Genomic DNA, 22,515 nt, shown 5'->3' with positions numbered 1-22,515 from the left:
GTGATAACGTTTCCGTTTAGAATTATAGGCGGCATTTATTGGATTACTAGGAATAACTTTTTTAAAAATAGAAAATTGTTATCAAATTCAAAGTTAAAATGAGAATAACTTATTTCCCATGAGAAATTCATATTATATACAAAAATAGAAATGAATATCGTGTTATTCTTTATCCGACCATCGGGAATTGCTATTTCTTAATCTTATCCCAAAAGAATGCAAATGGCCAATATTTTATAACAACCAATGTCTCATTAATAAATTGTATCGTTTTTCATCGAGCAGAAGAAGTCTCCTTAAGCCAACCAACCATTCTTCATCCACATAGCGCCAAGGTTATCTATCATTATATACAATACGAAGCAATACAAGGTCCTGATAATGTGTATAGGTATGTGCTGTGCATTCAACAACATTTTCAGAATACTATCAAGTTAAATATCAAAATTGACAAGCGAATCCCCATACATCGTTATCAATATATCAATAACAACATGTACGTAGATACCATTTGCTTCCTTGACGTTTTAAACAAATCCTATATCTGTATAGCCATATCCTTTATCTCATATTCATCCTCCTTTTTGTCCCGTCCAAAAGTTTGTTCCTTAAATGTCCCTGAACCTTAGAGCGCATAATCCAAAATAATCTATTTTTGAATAAAAATCTTCCAGATAAATGCAAGGGTACAGTCCTGAAAAATCACCAATCTTGACTTCATCAGTTTCGACACAACATCGCATCTTGAAAGTTGTCCTTTCTCAATTATTATTCAGTCCATATCCATACATAAATATTATCGAAAAATTCAAAGTAAAATTATAGTAAAACTAGATAAAGTGTTGTATTTTTTCTAATTTCCAATTTTAGAAAAAAAAAAAAAAAAGGTTTCAAAATATAGAATTTTAACTGACCAAACTCAAAAAAAAAAAAAAAAAAAAAAAAAACCGAATTTTAAATTTCTATAACCCGGTGTTAATAAAAAAAAAATAAAAATTAGTGCTAATATCTTATTATACCTGATTTTATTTCTGGTATTTTACTTTTTTACAAAACTAATGAAATATCAAAACCAACAACAGCGCCAATTAATCAACATGTCACAACGTCGCTCAGCATCACCAATTGTATTTATTTTACTTTTCGTTTTTATTTTCGATTCTCGGATGTTGGTAAAAAGCCAGCCGTTTTACCAAGGGGGTAAGTAAAATAAAAATTTCAAAAACTACTTTTAATTTCAACGGCAAAAGAGGGATTATACGTTTGCCGGCCTATTTGTTTTGACTGCAGTTACAGGTGGTTTCTAATGATTGCATTTGAACTTTATACCGATAGAAAAATATTTACCTCTAAGCTTTTTGATCTTAAAAAGTACTGAGAAAAAAATTGTATGTCGTTTTATTTCAAATTTTGTCTTTTTTTATACTTAAAAATTAAAATATAATTTGAAAAGAAAATTCATTTATCGGGTCGGGTCGGGTTTGATAAAAAAAAAAAACGTGGGCTGAAAATTTCAAGGTCGTATAAGGGAAAGTATGAACTTGAGATAGGTACAAAAAAAAAAAATGCATGAACTTGAAGTTATTGTTATTGTTATTTTTTTTTTTTTGGAAAAAGGGGAAATATGTCGATATAACATTGATGCAGCAAACATATAAAGTATTCAATTTTTGTATACAAATTTGATTAAAAGCTTCTGACAAAAAAAAACAACAATCGACTTCTTCCCCAAATTTTTTTTTTGATACAGCGATGCATTCAATTTTTGTATACAAATTTGATTAAAAGCTTCTTGACAAAAAAAAAAAAAACCAAAACAAAAACAACTGACTTCCTTAGAATGTTGGTAGAATTTTTTTGATACAGTGATGTATTGCAACTCAAACCACAAACAATTCTTTGTTCATTTTTACCGACTTCCAAAAAGGAAGAGGTATTTAATTCGTTTTTATTTTTGTTTTTTGTTTTTTTTCTTTTTGTTACCTCAAAACGTTGAACTAATTCCACACATTTTGGTAATTCTTTTTGTATTGGTGCCTGCAATAGTAACTATTAGAAAAACCATAAATAATAAAAGTGATTATTATATTTAAATTTTAATTAGACTTTCGTGTGTGCCTTGTGTTTTAAAAAGACATCGAATTGAATCTAATCGAACCTTGTTATTCCAAACTGACGTAGTTATAAATAAATAGCAAGAACTTGCTAGTGTTTTTGATGAAAGTGCATTTAAATTTTTTAACCACTAGTAATTTTTTTTTTTTTTTAACTAAATACTAGTAGAAATGTCCGTCTGTGAATTTTGAAATCGACTTAGTCATTTACAACATATGTGTTTTTTTTTTTTTTTTTATGGAAGAATTTCGAAAATAAAATTCCAAAAAATCTTGATTATGTTTTGTATAAATCATTAGTAAACATTTAAATACGAAAAATTACCCGCGCTTCTTTTAGCCATAGATCAAATATTGATGTTCTTAAAATATTTAAAATTTTGTTTTTAGATTATTTTCTAGAAATCTTAAATGTTTTTTTTTTTTTTTTATATTTTAAAAATATTTCGAAATAAAAGATAGAACAGTTTTTTTAACGTTCTATTACAACCGCCTTTTTTTCAAAATCTTATTAAGTAGCTTTTCTTCGTCTTGTAAGGGTTAATTTCTTTGACTTATTTCTTGTAAAACCAAAGTTATTATTCGTTTTCAAATTTAGTATATATTTGCATTAGTAAATATTTCCTTGAAGCTTTTAGCATGTTAGACTATTTCTGGTGAAAAAAAGGTTTGAAAGCTTACAGCTAAAATAGCTTTTTATTAAACTTCGAGGATTTTGCATAGGATTTTTTTTTTTTTTTTGTCTAATATAGTTTTTTTTTCATTGGTTTAAAATGAAAAGCTACCGCCTGAGGGCTTCCCAGCAAAAAGCATTCTAAAAATATCCCAAAATAAAAAAAAGCTTTCGTATCTCTGTTTTTATATTTGTGTCCTTCCCGGGATTTTTGTTTTCATTGATTTAGAATGAAAAGCTATTACCTGAGGGCTTCACCTTCACAGCAAAAAGCATTCTAAAATTACCTCAAAATACAAAAAAGCTATCATAGCTGTTTTATATTTTTCTCCTTCCCGGGATTTTTTTCCAAGGAATTTAAGCTTCAAAAAACCTAAGGCACTTTATAAACTTGCGATATATGTAGGAGCTATAGAGCAAGTTTAGGATTTGTGACTCGCTCAAGATAACAATCACACTAGACATTACGATGATGATGAAAATGTCTGTCTGTTTGCATATATCTATTTCGAGCTGCTAAACTGAAACGATTTGCTTTCATCATAGCAGCTTAGAGTTAAATATTTTGTTTTGTTGAGAGGTATCTCGTAAAGAACCGTATTGAACCGATTTCAACGAAAATTTTTTTACACAAAACGTTTATGAAACCTTAAAATGGGCCCCGGCGCCCCGCTTGCTTCAATAGTGTGTACGCCCCTGATACTGCCTGATTTTTGCTGAAGTTTTAGGGGCTTTGCGTTCCTGCACTTGTCGTGCGCACTTGTTTACTTTTAATAAAGAAACATTATACGTATAACAATTTTCAAAAAAGTCATTTTAAGAAAATAAAAAATATGAATCCGTTTAAATTCTTTTTTTTATTCAAAAATATGTTTTTTTTTGTTGAACATTTTAATATGGAACCGTTACTTTAACGTTTTTTTTTTTTTTACAAAAATCAGCTTAAACTTTTAGAACGTTCCTCCACGCTTAAATAATTTTTTTTAAATAAATTTTTAAGAACTTAAAATTCAATCAATTTTTTTTATGGTTTTTCAAATTTAATATTTAACTTAATATTTAACAAAATGATTAATTTTAATAAAAAATTTTTAATTTTTTTTTTCCATATTTTTTTTTTTTTAGCCAACGAGCTCATGCCACTGTCTTACCCGAACCAAAAAGATACCCTGCGAGATAACCCAATCGAAAAGTAAGTGCTTAATTATACATTTGCACACAAATGTTTTAAAAATCTCTAAATTCAGTTGTTTCAAACCGGACGACTTCTGCAACTACGGACCCAAAGGTTGCTGCTCAGGAGGACCCTGCAGGTGCAATCTTTGGGGTTACAACTGTAGGTGCTCATTCGATGAGAATGTGCCGGTGTCATATGATGAGGAAAAACCCGCAGTTGCGAACGCGAATGTACCAATGCACAATGATCCCACTGAAAAGTAAGAACAAATTATTTTAAAGTGAAATTTTTCAAAAAAAAAAAAAAAGATCATTTTACACCAACTATTTTTGACTTCCCCTATTTGAAGAACTTTCAAAGTTCAAAAAGTCTATGAAAGTGCCTCGCAAGAGGCAGTAGGTACCTCTTAAAAAATTCTTTTTATTTTAGGCAATGGATGTTGGGAATCCATCGCGCCACAGGATACTACCGTTTAGGTCATCAAATTATTTTAACATACACATTCACAAGTTGCAAAGAATAAATTATAATATTGGCAATTTTTACTTTGTTCTCCGCTGTTTAAAACCGTAAAATCTTCTCAAATTGACTGAAAAATGACTTAGTAAAAAAAAACATTGAAAAACGGTTTTTTGATTTGAAATTTTGAGCGCTACTAGCATAACCTACAATCCCAAATAATTGTGAATCAGTAAAAATAAAATGCACGACTGGGGCCGCACGTACTTGCTCTTGCAGTTCAAAGCACTTTTATGTTAGCTTACTTGTAGGTTATTAGAGCTGCCTCTATATACATTTTTAAGAAATTTGGTTGATGTGGGGGAAGAGCCGGCATGGAGGCCAAATGTTAGTTAAATAAAATTTTTTTTTATTTGACTTGACTTTTTTGAGAAAAACTAAAAACGCAGTTTTACTGCAATTACTTTGAATATTACGTATGCAAAATTTTATCAAAATCCTTAGAGCCATTTTTGAGAAAATTGCAATAACTCCATAATGATGTACGGGAAGAGCCAACATCAGCGATATAAAAAAATATAAAGACTATATTTCCACTATCCGTATTTTTTGAGAAAAACTAAAAACGCAGTTATGTTAAAACTATATACAGCATTACGTGTGCGCAATTTAATCGAAATCGTTAAAACCGTTTTCGAGAAAATTGCAATAACTCGAAAATTTTGTATGGGAGGTATACGTTCTAAGCGAGATATTAAAAAACAAAAAAAAATCAACCTTGGAAATTACGAAAAAAACATCCATACCAAATTTCAAGAAAATCCGTCCACTCGTTTAGGCTGTAGCTACTTGTACAGATGGACGCACGGACGCACCGACGCACCGACGCACAGACCGACAATTTTTTTTTTACACGAAACCAATACTTGCCCTATTGAGCAAGTAAAAATACAGTAAAACTTTTAAGAAACCTTTAACTTCTAGTTTTAGGAATTCGCATTTATGTTTCTTAATTTGAATATTTACCCTTTTAGGAGATCCTCGCAAGCCAAAGTCTACCAGCGAAGCTGCATTAAGCGTGGTGGCGCCTGTGATCACCGGCCGCATGACTGCTGTTACAGCAGCTCGTGTCGCTGTAATCTGTGGGGGTCAAACTGTAGATGCCAAAGAATGGGACTATTCCAGAAATGGGGCTAAGCGTCCAACACCATTTTTACTTAAATTTTTAAATATTTTTAGTCATTTTAAGAAAAAATTATTTTTTGTTTTTTAGTAAAAAAAAAAAAAAAAAAAACAAAACAAATATACTTCTTTTCCGTCGTTTGTACAGAGTGAAAAATAACTTTTTGACAAAAATGTCAAATTTATTGATAAGCGATTTAGTACCATCTAGATAGGATAATTATTGTAAAACAGTTTTGTAGGTGAATTTTTGTGAGTGAGAAGTATATAAATTCACACACTTTTTTTTTTTGTATACTTTAGAAACGATAGATCTACAACGAATGCATATAAGAAATGAATTAAACGAATTGGAATCAACACAATTAGTTAAATTTATACATATTAATAAATTTTTGTTTTTTTTAATATTTATTCTAATTTAACGGAATGATAAAATGAAAAACGATTCAGCACATGTCCAATGAAAAACGAATAAAACAACGCTATTCTATATTTTTGAAACATACAACTTGTAGCAAATAAAAAATATTTGCCATATATCTTTATAAAATATAAATATACATATATATGTGGAAAAAATACAATAAATAAAAAATATATACAGACTAAAATTCAACTTTTACAGGAGTTGGAAGCTATAGCTTTTAAGGCCTAAATTTTCAATTTTGAAAAAAAAATATATATTTATGGAACTATACACTATATAAATGTAAATGTTAGAAAAAATAAAAACACTTTAAATGCTTGTGAAGCTTAAAATATTTATAGATATGTATTTATATAAATGTTTACTATATGTTTACTGTATACAATTTTACTAACTTGAAACATAAACTTGAAGTTTAAATTGATGTAATGAATTTAAAAAAAAAAAAAAAAAATAAATGTGTAAATGGTTCTCTATACAAATTCTAAATATATAAAAAAAAAAAAAAAAAAAAAAAAAGAATGAATTAACTAATGAAAAAAAAAAAAATAATATATAAATGTACCTAACTGTACCTAAATGTTAATCAAGATGATTATTCTAAATGTTTGTGAAAGCATATATGTATACAAAAAAAAAGGTTTCGAATGAATTGTCTACACATTTATGCTGAAGGTAAAAAAAAAGAACAATAGCTATATTTAATAAAAAAAAAAAAAAAAACTTGTAACTTAAAACAAAAATATTTTGGAATAAACTGACAAGAGCTTTGGTAAACTGGAAAAAAATATGTGTTTCATTAAAAAAGATAAAAAAAAAATTGTTCACTAGTTTTGCACAATTCTAGACTTTTTTGTACCCAAATTCACAACTACTTAACACAAATTGGGTTTGGTTCGCAAATAACTTTCTTTTGAAATATCACTTGATGGATTTGGAGCTAATTTTGTTTTGAACTTTTAGACACAAAAATTACAAATTTATTATTTTCGTAACATCTATTGCCTTAAAAAACAGGCATTCATAGGACTATTCATAACTAAAAACCAAAAAAATTTTTTTAAAATTTTGGATGCAGAAATATTTAAATAAAATAAATCTCATCTGCAAATGTATCAATTCTTAGAGACAGGGGAGTGGTGCCGTATGAAAGCTTATATCCTCAGCTACCCGATAGTGGTATAATCGGGTTTTTGGATTTTTTTTTCAAAATACCGAGAAAATCGCGTTTGAAAGTTGGGGTAAATTTTTTTTTTCGAAAAATCCCCGAATCTTTGATCGCTCTTGGAAGCTATACCACTTGAAAGCAATTTTTGGGAATGATGCCAAATGATAGCTTGTGTTATGGGCCTACGCTTTGCACATTGTCAGATTTTTAAAAAATCATCTTCCATGTTAAACCGTAACATCATGCCTATTTTTTCAGAATCGGGCTTAACTTTTTTTTTACCTTTAAGTTCTCCCGGTTTGAGAACGCGTGCACCTACAGGGCAGGTAGTGGTACCCAAATGTAGGTTAGAGTCCCCGCTACCTTTTGGCATCAAAATTTTTTTTCTTTTTTTTTCAAAATTCCGAGTTTGAAGTTGGGCGGCCGAAATCGCTTCTGAAAGCTTTGACCTAGATATTAGAACATCGGTCTCCTGAAATATTCGAAATTGCATTGGTTGTACTTGTCGCCCCAGCGACTCAAATCACAGTGGAAAACTCATTTTCGTCTTTAGATCTTACTTTAAACGAAAAGAGATATAATCTTGGGTCTAAAGAACTTTGAGAGTCTATTTAGTTCATACATTATTTAATACATAAACTTAGAAAAAAAAACATCCTTTTCATATTTATTTTTGCAATATAAAGACATTCTTGACATATTCGACATTTTCCTTTGAATTGACCATGTTTGATTTATTTTCAGCGAAAACATTTAAAGGTTGACCTTTTCCATTTATTTTTTTTTTTTTTTTAAAAATGTCAACCGATAACCTTTATTTTTGATTTTTAAAAATAAATCTCAAACCTTAACCGAAACGTATTTTAAGCAATATGGTAACTCTCAGAGAGAAACCAATTGAAAATAAAGGTTGACTGTTATTTCTGATCTCTAGAATATTCTCCAAATCCAAGTAGAAATATATCAAAATGTAGGTTTATATTTCACAACAATTGTTTGAAAACGTCACGCTGAATTTTCTTGAAACCTTGTTTTCAAGTAAGGATAGGTATAATCGTATTATCTTCAGAACAAAAGCTTGGAAGTAACCATTATTTTGAAATTTTTTATTTGAAAAATCAATTTTTTCAAATTGATTCAGAAAATGTGTTTTTGTATAATTTTAATATAATGGCTACTTTAAGACCCCTGTTTTGAAGAAACTACTAATTTACACTTAAAAATAAAATTTCAAGTAAATCCACTGATGAAAAGTACCTACATCAATATTATGATTTTGATTGTACTCCAGTCAAAGCGTCATTTGACCTTGCTCTCTACGACCCACACGAGCTGAGAAATTAATTTTTTAAGTCCCAAATGACCAACGAAAAACATGAGACAAATTCTCTTATAACAAGAAACAATGACTTATAAACAAGGGAATTTTTTTAAATTTTCTTACGGAATGATGCTTTCTTAAAATTATAATAACTCGGCTGCCGTGGGCCGTAGAAGGCTATTTTTTTTTTAAATTGTAGATAATTTAAAGGACTACAACAGTATTTTATTTTGTTAGCTAATACTTGATATAAGGCAAGAGTTTGCTAAACAAAAAAACGTCTTTGACTTAATATTACTTATTTTTTATTTGTTTCAACAAAAACAAAGTGCACTAAATCGATAGAAAATGTTGTAACGAACAATTAATAGCTTTATTTTTTGTCGTAGGACATTCTGAAGTCAAGTTATTCCCAAAAAACGATATTTTTGGGTGTTTTCGCACCGGTTTTTCGTGCGTTAATTTATCAATTGGTCAATAGGCTAGAAAAATGTTAACCATAATATAAGCTTTTTTCGAAATAAAAACGAAAATGTGTTTTTTTTTACAACTAGAATTTGACTTTAACTGGCTGCCATTTTGTAGTAACTCACTTTAATACAATGAAATTACATATAACGATAGAAAATATTATAAGGAAGAGAATGTATGTTCATTTTTTGGTCTACAACATACTGGAGCAAAGATATTAGCTTGGAAGTAAAATATCCCAAAAAATGCATTTTTGTAAATAACTCCGCTAAGAAGAATGATCAAGTGGTGAGAAATTGAGTGTAAGCCATTTAAATATACCCCTATCGATCCATGAAATAAAAACTGACAGTGCCTCTGTGCGCAAGGTTAGGCCCTTTTTTCCGACGCTTTGACTGGAGTATTGGTGACGTCTTTTTTTCAGTGTTGTTTTGTTTTTAGAGGCTTTTGAAATTTGCAACTTTGGATCTCCTATAAAAAAAAAAAAAAACATACCCCACATTTTTCTGAAGAAAAACTAAAAACTTTTATTTCTTCCCTATAGTTTTTGCAATGAGGTGGGAATTTAGAATGAGAAAGATCTTGAATATAAGTTCGCGTGTCTAACTCATATTAAGGTAATTTGAAAACATTTAAAATAATTTGTTTAATGCGGGGTAGTGGAATAATATGAACATTGCTAACTTTCTTGACTATATTCATTTAATTTTTTATTTTACGTTACGAGAGTTTTGAAATCTATTTGCGTACGTTTGATATGATTTATATATGATGTTGTTATCAACAGCAAATGCAAAATAAAACAACAAAAACATTAAACACTTAAAAAAATACTCGGACGCAGCTAACAAGTCATCATCCACTCATCAAAGGATAATTTATATTAAAGTGAACATTTCATGAAGAGTCAGAGCCCTATCAGTAGAGCTGTAGCAAATCGTATGTATTCGTTACTAAAATGCGGGTATTTGCTTCAGTAACGAGTAACGAAACGTTACTTTCTAAACAGTATCGTTACTCGCATGTTTCGCTACTGGGTACTGAAGTAACGAAACATACGAGTAACGACCCCATTCCAATTTCAATACTAAATCATCCGATATATGAGATACGAAACGAAGTGATAAACTCAATTTGGCGCATTTAGCATCTCGTATTGATATCATTACCGTAGTCGGAATGCTAACTCCAGATAATTATCTGGAGTTTACTTTTGTCTCGATAAAAACAGTAGTGTTAAGGTATAGTTGAGTTATCGATAGTAATTTATACAGAAGTATTAAAAGAGAGGTTTTAGTATTTTCTCTATGTGGCCGAAATATACCCATGCCGAAACCAATGTGTTTATGACCTTTTTGTTAATGGTCTTGAAATGTAGCTTAAGAATGTACAAAAGTGTTTTGGTTTTTTAAAAAAATGTGTTAATATTCAGAGCAAAATTTTCAACTAAAAAAAAAAGCCGAGTAAACGAGGTTTGAAAATCACTGTCAATAGAAAAAAAAAATGAAAAATTGTTGGACATGGTTGTATTGAAGTGCTAATATTCCGAGATCTGCGCGATGTTCTTTTGAAATAAAGGTCTCTAAAGAATTGTGATAAGATTACGGAACGGATATAAACAAAAAATTACCAAAGTTTTGTTGAAAAAATAGAAAAAAATAAAAAAAAGTTTCCACGTTTGATTAAAAAAAATCGAAAAAATCAGTATAGCTACCTTCAAACTCTTAGAACATGAGAACGCCGCAACTTAAATTAATGTTTATGGCTTTAAAATGTAGCTTAGGTTATACAAATTGTTTTTGGTTTTTTTTTCAAAAAAAAAATTTTTTCACTCTTAAAATACCAAACATACGAAACGTATAAAATACATGAAATATACGAAAAGTACGAAGCATGCGAAAGTAACGAGTAACGATATTATTGATGCGGGTACTAGTATCAAAAGTAACGTATACATGCGGGTACTCATTTTGTCGTTACTTTTACAGCCCTACCTATCAGGGTTGTCAATAATTGACAAATACCAACAATGTAAATGCAACAAATTTGTCAAATTAGAATTAGCGTCTAAAACCCGTCCAAAACGCGTCTAAAACACGTCCACGCCGTTTAACTTTTCGGCGTGTTGCTCTGAAAAAAAGTACGAAATTGAGTTTTTATAAAACATGAAGCTGTTATTTAATTTGCATGACAATGGAGTATGAAATAAAAAATATTTTTATTAATTAATGTTTCATATTCAGGCAATGTTTAAGAGAAATAATAGTAAAAATAAAAAATTAGTTATGAGCGGAGGAAGAAAAATACTGTTGCAAAGTAGGGATTTTTCTAAATTTCACTCGAACTGCATTTAATCAAAAACCGTAAGGATTTGGGATGAACAAGTTACCAAATGAGAGCTCTTAAGTTGGCCTACTAGCATATTTCGTTTGATATATTACTTTTGGGACACCCTGTATATTTCTTAAAACTACTTATTTAAAATAAATTAATATAAAAAAGTAATGAGTTAATTTCTCTTAATTTTAGTTCTTCGAACAACCTACCCCGGTATTTGTTACACTTTGCCCCAAATGTAGGATAAGTTGAAACAACACGATATTTTGAAACTTTGTGATGGCTCTTTAAGCTAAAACATTGGTTTTTAATTTAAAAAAAAGTTTGGCTAACTTATTTTCAAATTTGTAAGAGGACCATCGGTTTAGGTAAAAATTGTTACTTTTTGGCCCACTCTCCCCTACTTCGTATCAAAATTTGACTCGATGTAATCATCAGGCATGACTTTCCGATGACAGAGAATGTGAAAAAAGTTAGTCCCGCAATTCCTTATGTCCGTCTATCTGTTGAGCTGCTGCCTAAATCAAACATCGTAGTTAAAGACTAGAGGACAAATCAAAATTTAATTTTTAGGACTAGGTATTTGCCATACAACTTAAAACGGATCTAATGATTTTGATTTAAAAAAAATGCATTTACTATTGCAAATAAGGTCTTAATTTTGATATAGATAAAACAAATATTTTTTGGACCATTCTGCCCATAATCTCGTAAAGGTCCTAACTACATGTTTTATAATTCTAAGTTATAGAGGAAAACACAAAATCAAATACCGCAATTTGCATATGAAAATGAAAAAAAAAAAATTCAAAAATATTTGGAATTTTCTGACTTATTTAAAGACCTAGGCTAAAAAACTAAATGCGAATAAATCAGAGAAAATGCCCTAACTACAAACATGCAAAAAAAAATCAAAATCGAAAATTTTGTAGTTAGGGCCTTTACGAGATTATGGACAGCATTATTAAAGGTACCTGTCATAGAACCGTTTTCTTGATATCTGACTTTTTTGAAAATGTTTGTACAAAAACGTTTTTGTAACACAATCATAATTTTTTAAAAAAGTTTATAAAAAAATAAATTTGGAATAAAAAAATTCAAATTTTAAAATCACAACCCTGATATGAGTAATGTTTAAGGCGTTTTGCAAAGTTTTCCCTTTTTTTTTTTTGATTATATAGCAATTACCGTTATTTTGGCCCAAAAGAAATAAAACTATAAATGAAACAAATATTTTTCTTAAGTGTAGCGTATGACAAATCGGTAATTATCTCTCACTCATATTAACATCCTTTCCCTCAATTTGAATATTGTATTTTTATTGACTGGCCTGGGGGTGGTTTGAGAGTAGAGACTTAATTTTTTTTTTCCCTTAGAGGTGAAATCATGTTTTGTAAAAACACGATTGCCTTAATTGTAATGGAACTTGGTTGATATTTTTTTTATTTTTCTCTCCATAAATTAATGTAGGTTCAAGGAGAGAAAAAAAAAATTGGAGTTTAATGGGTCAAAATTGCTCGGCCAGTGGTCAGTAGGGTTTTTTATATCTCGTTGATAGTGGCCGCGCGGAACATTTTTTTTTTTTTGTTTTGGTGACCCACTTCTTAATATTTGTTTATATTAATAATAATTGAGCTTCAGTAACTAGTTGAATATTTTGAAAAACCCAAAAAAATTAGCGGTATTTTTTTTTTTTAATATTGTTAAGTGTTGAATGTTTTAAAAACTTAAAGTCATATTTTAACATAACAATACACTTTGTCGATTAAAATACTAAATGTCAGATAAGCTGTTAATGACATTATTAGCGACAAACAAATTATCCTAATTGAGACATTTTACATATAAACTTTGAACAACTATAACTCTATATTATAGAATTGCGTCGGTCAATTTTAATCAATAATATTGGTATAAATTATCAGGATAATAAAATATACGTTGGCCGTGACCCGTGTGGCTTTGTTAAAACTAAAACAAACAATGTCATTAAGTATAAACGTGCAATCGATTGATAAATGTTATTTATTGGTTGTTTCTACACGATGACATTTTTTTTTTTTTTTTTTGTAATATAATTTATATAGCATTTGCATAAATCTCTTTTATGCCTCAACAATATCAAAAAGGTGTAAGGTTATTTTGAAATATTATCCCCCCCCCCCCCCCTGTGCCGAAAATATGGGTGAGAACGTGAGGGTGGTTGTTCGATGTCGTCCCATGAACAAAAGGGAGCAGAATACTAATTGTAAAGTAAGTATGAGTTAAATTGTTTGGTGAAATCTCCACACATGAATTTTAATCATAAAACAAAGATACGCCCCTTTTTTTAAATCCAGTTTATAGTTTAGAAGATAGTCTTTGGGTTTTTGCTAGCAATAGCTTAAATAGTGTTTATGAATACGCCCCCATAATGCAAATTGTATGGAATCAATTCAAAGCGATTCATCCAATCAAAATGAAATACGATAGATAGTCTTCCTTGCACCACGAAAATAAAAATAGAATATTGAAACAATCGTTTAAATTAGAACTAATTTGTTTTTTTTTTTTTTGCAAGTTGTGGGAGGTGTTAAAAACCTTTAGAAAAGACGAAATACTAGTTGGTTTCGTGTCAAAACAAAAATTTGAAATTTTAATCAAAACCAACATTACCTACATTACCATAATGGAGAAGTTCAAGAAAGTGGTTTTCGTCATGCCGTCCGTTCGTCTGTTCGTCCGTCTGTTCATCTTTACAACGAGCTTAGATCTAAATGGTTGAATGGATTATTTTGCCACTTGGTACAGATAATTTTTCGTAATTTCCAAAATCAATTTTTTTAATATCTCCTTTTTGACGCATATCTCTTATAGCGTTTTGGAATTATTTCAATTTTTCGAAAACGAATTTAATGATTTCGATTACATTTGTAGTTTCTCTTTAAAAAAATCTCGATAACAAAAATATGGCGTTGCCGTTTACTTGGTAAAATTGATACATTTTATAGTTAGTTTCGTATATTTCGTCATAGGGTGACACAATTTTTTTTAAATATATTCAAAATTTCATACAAATTTTTCCAAACAAAATTAAACCAAAAAAAATATATATTTTTGAAATAACTTTACCAAGAAGAAGCCAGAACTGAGACATCAAAATTTTTTAACCAAACTTGTTTGATTCATTTTTCCACCTTTTTGTCCATGTTTGTTTACCCAAAATTTTAGTTTGTCCATCCTTCAAAAAAATGTTAGACAAAATCCTTTATTTGTATAGGAAGTCTGCAAAATGAAATGAGATAGACCTATAGAAACAATTGCAATCGTTTGTCCACCTTGAGTTCTATAATACATACAAATATTATCGTTTTTCAACACTACGTTTAGGAGATATTCAAAAAAATAATTTTCAAAATTCCCAACAAAAGTTACTCATACACCAGAGTGTATGTACTGAAATCCCCAAAAATTATTTTTTTTTTTAAATTCCAACGGCAATTGTATGTCCACCTCGAGAAATGGATACAAACCAAAAATCATTTCGTTTGCCCATCCTACGTTTAGGAGATATTCAATAAACTAAATTTTTTACTGAAAATTCCCAACAAAAGTTACGTATACACCACCGTGTATGTATGTACTGAAAAGTTAAAAATTCCCAAAAATTACTTTTTTCAAAAATTCAAATGGCAATCGTTTGTCCGTCCATCTCGGTACGGTACCATACACGGTTAAAAATAAAATTCTGTCGTAGCTTATAAAACAACCTTCGGAAATAGGTCTTTTTCAATACAAAAAAAATAATTTTTAATAAATCGACTTTTTAAATAATTTTTTTATTTACTTCTAATATTTTTTTCGAAAAATAAACCTTATTTTAAATACAAAAAACAATGAAATGTATAAGAAATTTGAATTAAGAACTAAGAATTAAAATTAAATACTTACCTTCTTTTATTTTAATACAAGAATATTAAATTTAAATCAAACTGTATTAGCAGAGTTGTCAGAGCAAACTGACAGCAGAGTTGTATAAAAATACATTTGGTAATTCTCTTTTTTGACAAAAGAAAATCAAAAACGTTTAAAAGATACTAAAAAATAAAACAAATTTTGTACTGAAAAATTCAAAAACCCATAAAATCCCCAGACATTTTTCCCCCCAAAAATTCTATTGATAGAAACTTGAATTTTTGAAAAAAGGAATTTTTGGGGATGTTAGGACACTGAATATTTCAACACAAAATTTGTTTTTTGAATATGTGGATGGCCGTTTGAATTTTGAAAATAAAAAATAATTTTTTAGGATCTGAGTATCAGACTTTGAAATTTTTCAGTACATTCACTGTGGTGTATACGTAACTTTTATTGATAATTTTCAGCACAAAATTTTGTTTTTTTTTTTGAATATCTCTTAAACCTAGGGTGGAATATTTGATGAGTATGTAGAACTTGAGGTGTACAAAGTTGCAATTGGTTTTATACGTCTATCTCAAAATTTGACCGTTTTAGACTCTTTTTTTTATTTTTCAGACTTTGCTCTAAAATTTTGTTCAAGGTTATACAAACACAAATTTTGGGTGGACAAATGAATCAGACTAGTTTTGGTTCAAAGATTTTGAGGTCGCAGTTCTGGCTTTACGGAGCTGTACACAGTACGCATACCTAACGTTTTTTTCAAAACAAGTCCTTGAGCCTAGCTAGCCTTTTATGAAGCTTTAGAGGTTACACATTAAAAAATGATAACTTGTTCAAATTTAGCTTTTCTATTAATTTTTTTGTTCAATCTTTCTTTTTTTTTTTGTTATAAAAGGAAATAATAAAAATCGATGATTGCTCTGTTATGATCCAAAACCCCTCCGATTATACCGCACCAGCAAAAACATTTACATTTGACAATGCATATTCTCCAAACGCACCAACTGAAGCTCTTTACAATGACATTTGTTATGCCTTAGTCGAAAATGTCCTCGAAGGTTACAATGGAACTATATTTGCATACGGACAAACAGGCTGTGGTAAATCACACACAATGCAAGGACCCGATATCAATACCACTGTTGGCTTAGTTTCATCGTCAAACCATCAGCAACGTGGTATAATAACGCGATCTTTTGATCATATCTTTGAAGCAATTTCCGTTGCAAGTGGAGTACAATTTCTAGCTTTAGTTAGCTATTTGGAAATCTATAATGAAAATATAAGAGATCTATTGGCTTCGAATGAAAATATTCATGTGAATCATGCGTTAAAAGAAATACCAGGCGAAGGAGTATCAGTTCCGAGTTTATCAACGCACACCGTTCACAATGCAAAAGAATGTGATGAGCTATTGCAAATTGGAGCAAAAAATCGAATGGTTGGAGCAACTCTGATGAATGCTGGTAGTTCGCGATCGCATTCAATTTTTACAATAAGTTTAGAACAAATTAAAACAACAGAAATAACTGCAGCTGGTCAGAAAAATCCAGGAATTCGAAAGGGAAAGCTAAATTTGGTAGATTTAGCTGGTTCGGAGCGACAAAATAAAACTCAAGCAACTGGTGATAGACTGAAAGAGGCAACCAAAATCAATTTATCACTGTCAGCTTTGGGTAATGTGATTTCAGCACTTGTGGATGGAAAAACTAAACACGTTCCTTACAGAGACTCAAAGCTAACAAGACTTTTACAGGATTCTTTAGGAGGCAACACAAAGACACTTATGATTGCATGTATTTCACCGGCAGATTATAATTACGATGAGACTCTCTCGACTTTGCGATATGCCTCCAGAGCTAAGAACATATCGAATAAACCGAAAATCAACGAAGATCCGAAAGATGCGTTACTGCGTAACTATCAGGAAGAAATAATCAAATTAAAGAGAATGCTCGAAACAAGTCAAACGGGAACGGGTGAAAAATTGCTCTCGTCTGTGCTCTCTTCAGAAGATAACACACGATGGTTGGAAACTGAAAAAGCAAAGCTCCAGCAAGAATATGAAAGTAAAACAAATCGTTTGAGAGAAGTTCATGCTGTTCAGCAACGGGAAAAGGAAGAACTAGTACGCGACATGGAACGTTTAAAAACGCATTATGACAATCAATTGAAGGAACTTGCCAACAATGCCGAAACAAATAACAATCGCTTGGGCATAACTAATCTCAATGAACGTCCTTTTAATGCATTAAATGGTGCTGCTGGATCAGAAGAAATGCAACTGGAGGTGCAGAATCGAATTGAAATGATCAAAAATGCCCTAATAGGTGGTGAACGAGAAAATGATATTCAACTGAAGGAGAAACGTCATAAAAAAAAACTCGCCGCTCAGAGTAGATTGAGTGCTTTAGCTCACGCATTAAGTCGTGTTCAGCAATCGGATGATAGAAACTTGCTGCAAGGTCATTATAGCAGCATTCAACAGGAACTTAAAGTTAAAACTGAATCGCTTAAGGCTTATCGACAGAAAATACGAGCTTTGGAGCGAGAAGTTTCTGATTTACAGTCTGAATTTCAGTTGGATCGAGCCGATTATTTAGAGACGATACGGCGATTAGAGAGGAATATGAAGTTTTATCAACAAATCATTGAAATGGCATTGCCTATTCTAAGAAAAGATGGCAAATATTGGTAAGCTGGTTTTTCGAAATTTTCGTTCCGTTGATTATAGTCATATGCCTATTACCGAAGACGCAGATGCAATGCGGCGGGACGCGGGAGTGAGAGTCACTTTCGTTAGATGTTTTATTACCGATTCCGCTGGCCGGTACAAAAATGATAGATTGTCGATAAGATAGTTCATTTTTTTAAATTTTAAATCTCAGAGCAAAGAAGAAGAATAAAGCGGGTCCATATATATTCTCAGCTACCCGATAGTGGTATAATCGGGTTTTTGGATTTTTTTCAAAATTCCGAGAAAATCCAGTTTGAAAGTTCGGGTAAATTGTTTTTTTCGAAAAATCCCTGAACCTTTGAACGCTCCTGGAAGCTAAACCGCTTGAGAGAAATTTTTGGCAGTGATGCCAAATGCTAGCTTGTGTCATGGGCTTACGCATTGCACATTGTCAGATTTTTAAAAAGCTCATCTTCCATGTTAAACCACCAAATCATGCCTATTTTTTCAGCATCGGGCTTAACTTTTTTTTAACCTTTAAGTTCTCCCAGTTTGAGAACGCGTGGACCTACAGTGATGGGAGTTGTACCCAAATGTAGGTTAGAGTCCCCGTTACCTTTGGGTATCAAAAAATTTTTTTTACCCTCATAGAATCCGTCGCATCAAATCCGCATCCGTCGAGTCCGTTATGTATTTTATCGACATGTCAGTTGAATTTGGTGACGTAACGCATGTGACGGATTCTATGGATTGGCGCCTTAATCCATATGAGTAAAAAGTAAGAAAATGGCAAAGTTATTTCGTGGATCGATAAAACAGTTCATCAGCAGTTGTTGATTGAGTAGATTCCGGGAAAGTGAATCCCTGCGTCTTCGGTAATAGGCATGAATTGGTTTTTCACATTGTACATACACGCAGCTAACTAAATTGATAACACCAATATTAAAGCCTTAAATAAGTTCAGGCGATAGTGGCAAGTTTTTACGGCAAGATTCGACTCGTGAAAAGTTAAAATAATTTAACAACACCTTTTTATTCAAATTGTTATTTAATACAGGGATCCTGATGAAATAATGAGAATATCTTCATGGAATGATGATCTGAAAAACTGGAAGTTACCAGAAGAATCAATGAATAGTTTTAAATTACCATTGGCTGGTGAGTATAATGCCTTTAGTTTTAAGTCTTTGATGTGTAAACATCTATAGAGAGGAGTCTGCGCATATTTCTAAACTTTTTTCACTTGTTAATACTGAATAACCAAAATAAAAAATCCAAATTTAGTGCCAAAATGTGGGCAAGTTCTGCCATTGGTTTAGTCAAAAGGTGTTTCGTTTCAAATTGTCCTTTGTTCAAAAAAAAAACGTTCACAATAAATTAAAATGGTAACGTGTTTTCTTTAACTCGTTATATCTCCGAATTTTTTGTGACTTGGTTCAAATCAGCTTTTAGCTTTCTTAATAAAATTCAAAAAAGAGGCCTATAAGAAAACTGGGACACATTTTGCACTGATAGATCCAGCTTCGAGGTTTTTTTTCGGGAGTAAATTATTAGAATACAGTGATACTTGTTGCTGACTTTTACATGCCCGATCCCAATTACTATCGCACCAAGTCCTAAAGTATTTAAATATCTTACTTAAATTTATTGCTTATAATGACACAAATAAGAACCACTCTAATGTTTACACATCTTAACCATAAGTCCCAGCACTTACTAATATTTGTTTTGTTTTAAATTAAAGCTATACCTATAAATCTACAGATTATTTTTAATGTACAATTACTAGCACCAACGGCACACCATCATCGTCATCGTATTCACCAGCTCTGTATCCATTGAATTTTCACAGAACAATTACAATACGCCATCTGTCACTGTTTCAAAGATGTCACTATCAGCTGATGCACCTGAACAGGAAACTTGTTTTCGATTTCTTCCAAATGACTTTTAATTGTTATAATATGGACTGTTTATCATTTCGGGTTAGCCAAGTGTTAAATTTTGTATCACTTTATAATCTACCAATGTTATCAAGTTTTGCCATAAGTTCTATTGCAAATAATATATTACGATTTAAAACTATCAATTGTGTCGTTCATAATTAAAATGGTGTAACTTCATGTCACTATGTCACGGGTGTGAAACAGTTACTTCATTTTTGGTTCTAGCTTATGTAGGTATCTACTATTCGCCAAATAAAGTTGTTATTATACCTATGTTAAAATAACATTAAGTTAACCTGCCTTTCAACGTCACAAACTCTTAAGATTAGATGTAACGGGTGTGACGTAAGAAAATCGATTCAGAAACCATTATTGTAGATTTTTGAATGAAAAGTCGGGATATGAAAGGAGATTTAATAACGTGTCCAGTAAGCATTATATTTCAAGGAAATTCATTTTTTTTAAATTTTGTTTTTATAATAATTCGAAAAAGTATCGGGTGTGACATATTTTCGTCACGGGTGTGACATTGTAAGAACAAATTTATTTATAGTGTATACATATAAAGATAAAGTAAAAATCAATAACTTCAATTCTTTGAGAAAATTATTTCAATTTTATATAAATTGCACGTCCACCGTTAATGCAGTTTATTAAGATTTTGCTTTTTTTGAAAACTTTTAGAATATTAATTTTTCCCATTTTTTACTTAAAAATTCCCCATATTTTTTTTTAATTTGTAGATTAAGACACACACAAAAATTGAACTAATACGAAATAATTTAAGTACAAAGCATGAGTAATTAAAAACCATCATAAAATGTCTAATATTTTCTTTTTCATTTTTTTTTTCCTATTGATGATTAACTTCGTGGAGTTGCACCACTATAATTATGAACGTAACAATTGATGGCTAATAAAAATTAAATTTCGATATCTTATTACTTAATTAACAAAAGTTTTTATATTATAGAATAATGCCCACTGTTATTTATTGAAATGTAATTGAAAATTTACATTAAATAGTTGCCCAGTTTTCCCATAAATTAGGTTTTAAAATACCAAAATGTTCTGAACTTTTTTTAATCATAAGAACACTACAGAAAGCACGTTTTTTTTTAATAACTTCCACGTGTTTCGTTAAATAGAATAGATTCATGTAAATACATTTGCACTTTTGAGCAAGTCAAAAGCCTATGACTTTTTCGAAAGTGCCTCAAAACATGTAACAGAACTTATGGCCAGACTAAGTACATGTCTTCTAATAAACTCATTTTGATATTTGCGCATAGCTCCATTTGTTGTTTTTGTTTAGATTTTTGTTGTATAAGTTTCAATCACCTAGATGGACTTTTTGAACATTAGAACAATACTTTCAGTCTCGGCACCCTCTCCCCAAACCCAAAGATATTTGACTGATAATGAAAGTGAAGAAAATGATGGATCTGGAGAAGATCAGGTTCGTAGATATTTTAATTCTTAATTATTTTTGTTTGTTTGTAATAATGACTAACTCAACTCTTTCTAGAAACCGGATAGTTTAACAGATAACGATGATATTGCGAGTAACTATTTTCGACCGCGTCGCAACATCGAGCTTGTACACCAAAGAAAAGGCTTTAGTAATTGGAAAGGTAATGATATTCTATTACCTCTGAATAAACCAAGAATATTTTTGTTTTAGACTTTACCAAACGCAACAGACGCAGCACACCGCATCAGCATCAGTCGCCACAAATACCGCACAATTTAACGATAAGCAACAAAAACCTTAACAAATCCAACTGGATGAGTCTTAGTACAGCGGCTAGTAGTAGCAACAACAATCGGGTTCTATCATCCTGGCTGCCTCAGAATCATAGATCAATGAGTAAAACATGGTGTGGTCTGACCGGGCAATCGCCATTAGTCAATTCAATGTCACCAAATAGAGAAAGTGATTCTGGTAGGCTTTTTTTTAACTCTTATTTGCATTTTGGAAACATTTTGGTTTTTATTAACTTTACGAATTTCCAATCCCAACTGTCAATTTAGCTTCTTTAAAGCCTTACAGATGCAATTATAGCTTCTGTAAGCCATTTGTAGGAGCAAAATCATTTGTTGGAATGGATTTTCTTCTAATAACAAAATCAAAATTATTATTTTTTTCAGACAATTTCATGGAGAGATTTCCAGCATTATTATCACAATCAACGGCTAATCTTTCTCAAAATTCGAAATCCAGCATTAAACTATACCCAATACCATTGGACAATGGGCAGGAATAAACAATACGAGGCTATCATACCAAATAATAACAATTATGTACCAACAACGATGACTTCTTTTAACAGCTTTTATGTAAAAGCTCACATTAAGACAATATAGAATTTTTCGTTTTGTTTTTAAAATATTTTTAAGTAAAATGTAGTTAAAGTTTGATGTAATATGAGTAAAATTTAGTTCAACAAAAGATTTTTTTTTTTTGTTTTATAAAAGATAGTTATATTTCCAACCAGAAAGATCACAGCAAATTTTCTGTGCGACAAGTTGTTCTCCGTAATGCTGAATCCGAACCTTGCTGGCGTCACAACTTTTTTCAGATCTTCCGCATTTGACTCCTCAATGACTGAACCATCCAAGTCTTTAAAAAGTTTTGGTTCAAGGATAAAAGTTTGTAG

At 30.6% G+C, this 22,515-nt stretch overlaps 2 protein-coding genes across 4 annotated transcripts; both read left to right on the top strand.

The window, feature by feature from the left end:
• The first annotated feature begins 950 nt into the window (after nt 1-950).
• Nucleotides 951-5,726, top strand: LOC129920570 (uncharacterized). The gene is made up of 4 exons (XM_056001919.1): nt 951-1,200; nt 3,913-3,979; nt 4,035-4,223; nt 5,458-5,726. Exons 1-4 carry the CDS (start codon nt 1,059-1,061, stop codon nt 5,618-5,620), a joined length of 561 nt encoding a protein of 186 aa, XP_055857894.1. The 5' UTR covers nt 951-1,058; the 3' UTR covers nt 5,621-5,726.
• A 7,776-nt stretch (nt 5,727-13,502) lies between these two features.
• On the top strand, nt 13,503-22,297 carry LOC129920569 (osmotic avoidance abnormal protein 3). Of its 3 annotated transcripts, none has more exons than XM_056001918.1 (7): nt 13,503-13,585; nt 16,128-17,926; nt 18,967-19,067; nt 21,235-21,314; nt 21,384-21,477; nt 21,540-21,800; nt 22,007-22,297. In XM_056001918.1, exons 1-7 carry the CDS (start codon nt 13,514-13,516, stop codon nt 22,120-22,122), a joined length of 2,523 nt encoding a protein of 840 aa, XP_055857893.1. In that variant the 5' UTR covers nt 13,503-13,513; the 3' UTR covers nt 22,123-22,297. The 3 variants fall into 3 exon arrangements, 2 of the variants coding, with proteins under 2 accessions (XP_055857893.1, XP_055857892.1); XM_056001917.1 differs by having other exon boundaries at nt 21,384-21,489; XR_008773266.1 differs by lacking the exons at nt 21,540-21,800; nt 22,007-22,297 and adding an exon at nt 19,654-19,894 and having other exon boundaries at nt 21,384-21,408.
• The last annotated feature ends 218 nt before the right edge of the window (nt 22,298-22,515 follow it).

The sequence above is a fragment of the Episyrphus balteatus genome, chromosome X (assembly GCF_945859705.1).
Source record: "Episyrphus balteatus chromosome X, idEpiBalt1.1, whole genome shotgun sequence".
NCBI lineage: Eukaryota > Metazoa > Arthropoda > Insecta > Diptera > Syrphidae > Episyrphus > Episyrphus balteatus.
The sequence above is the reverse complement of the archived record's forward strand: the minus strand, read 5'-3'. Positions and strand labels throughout refer to the sequence as shown.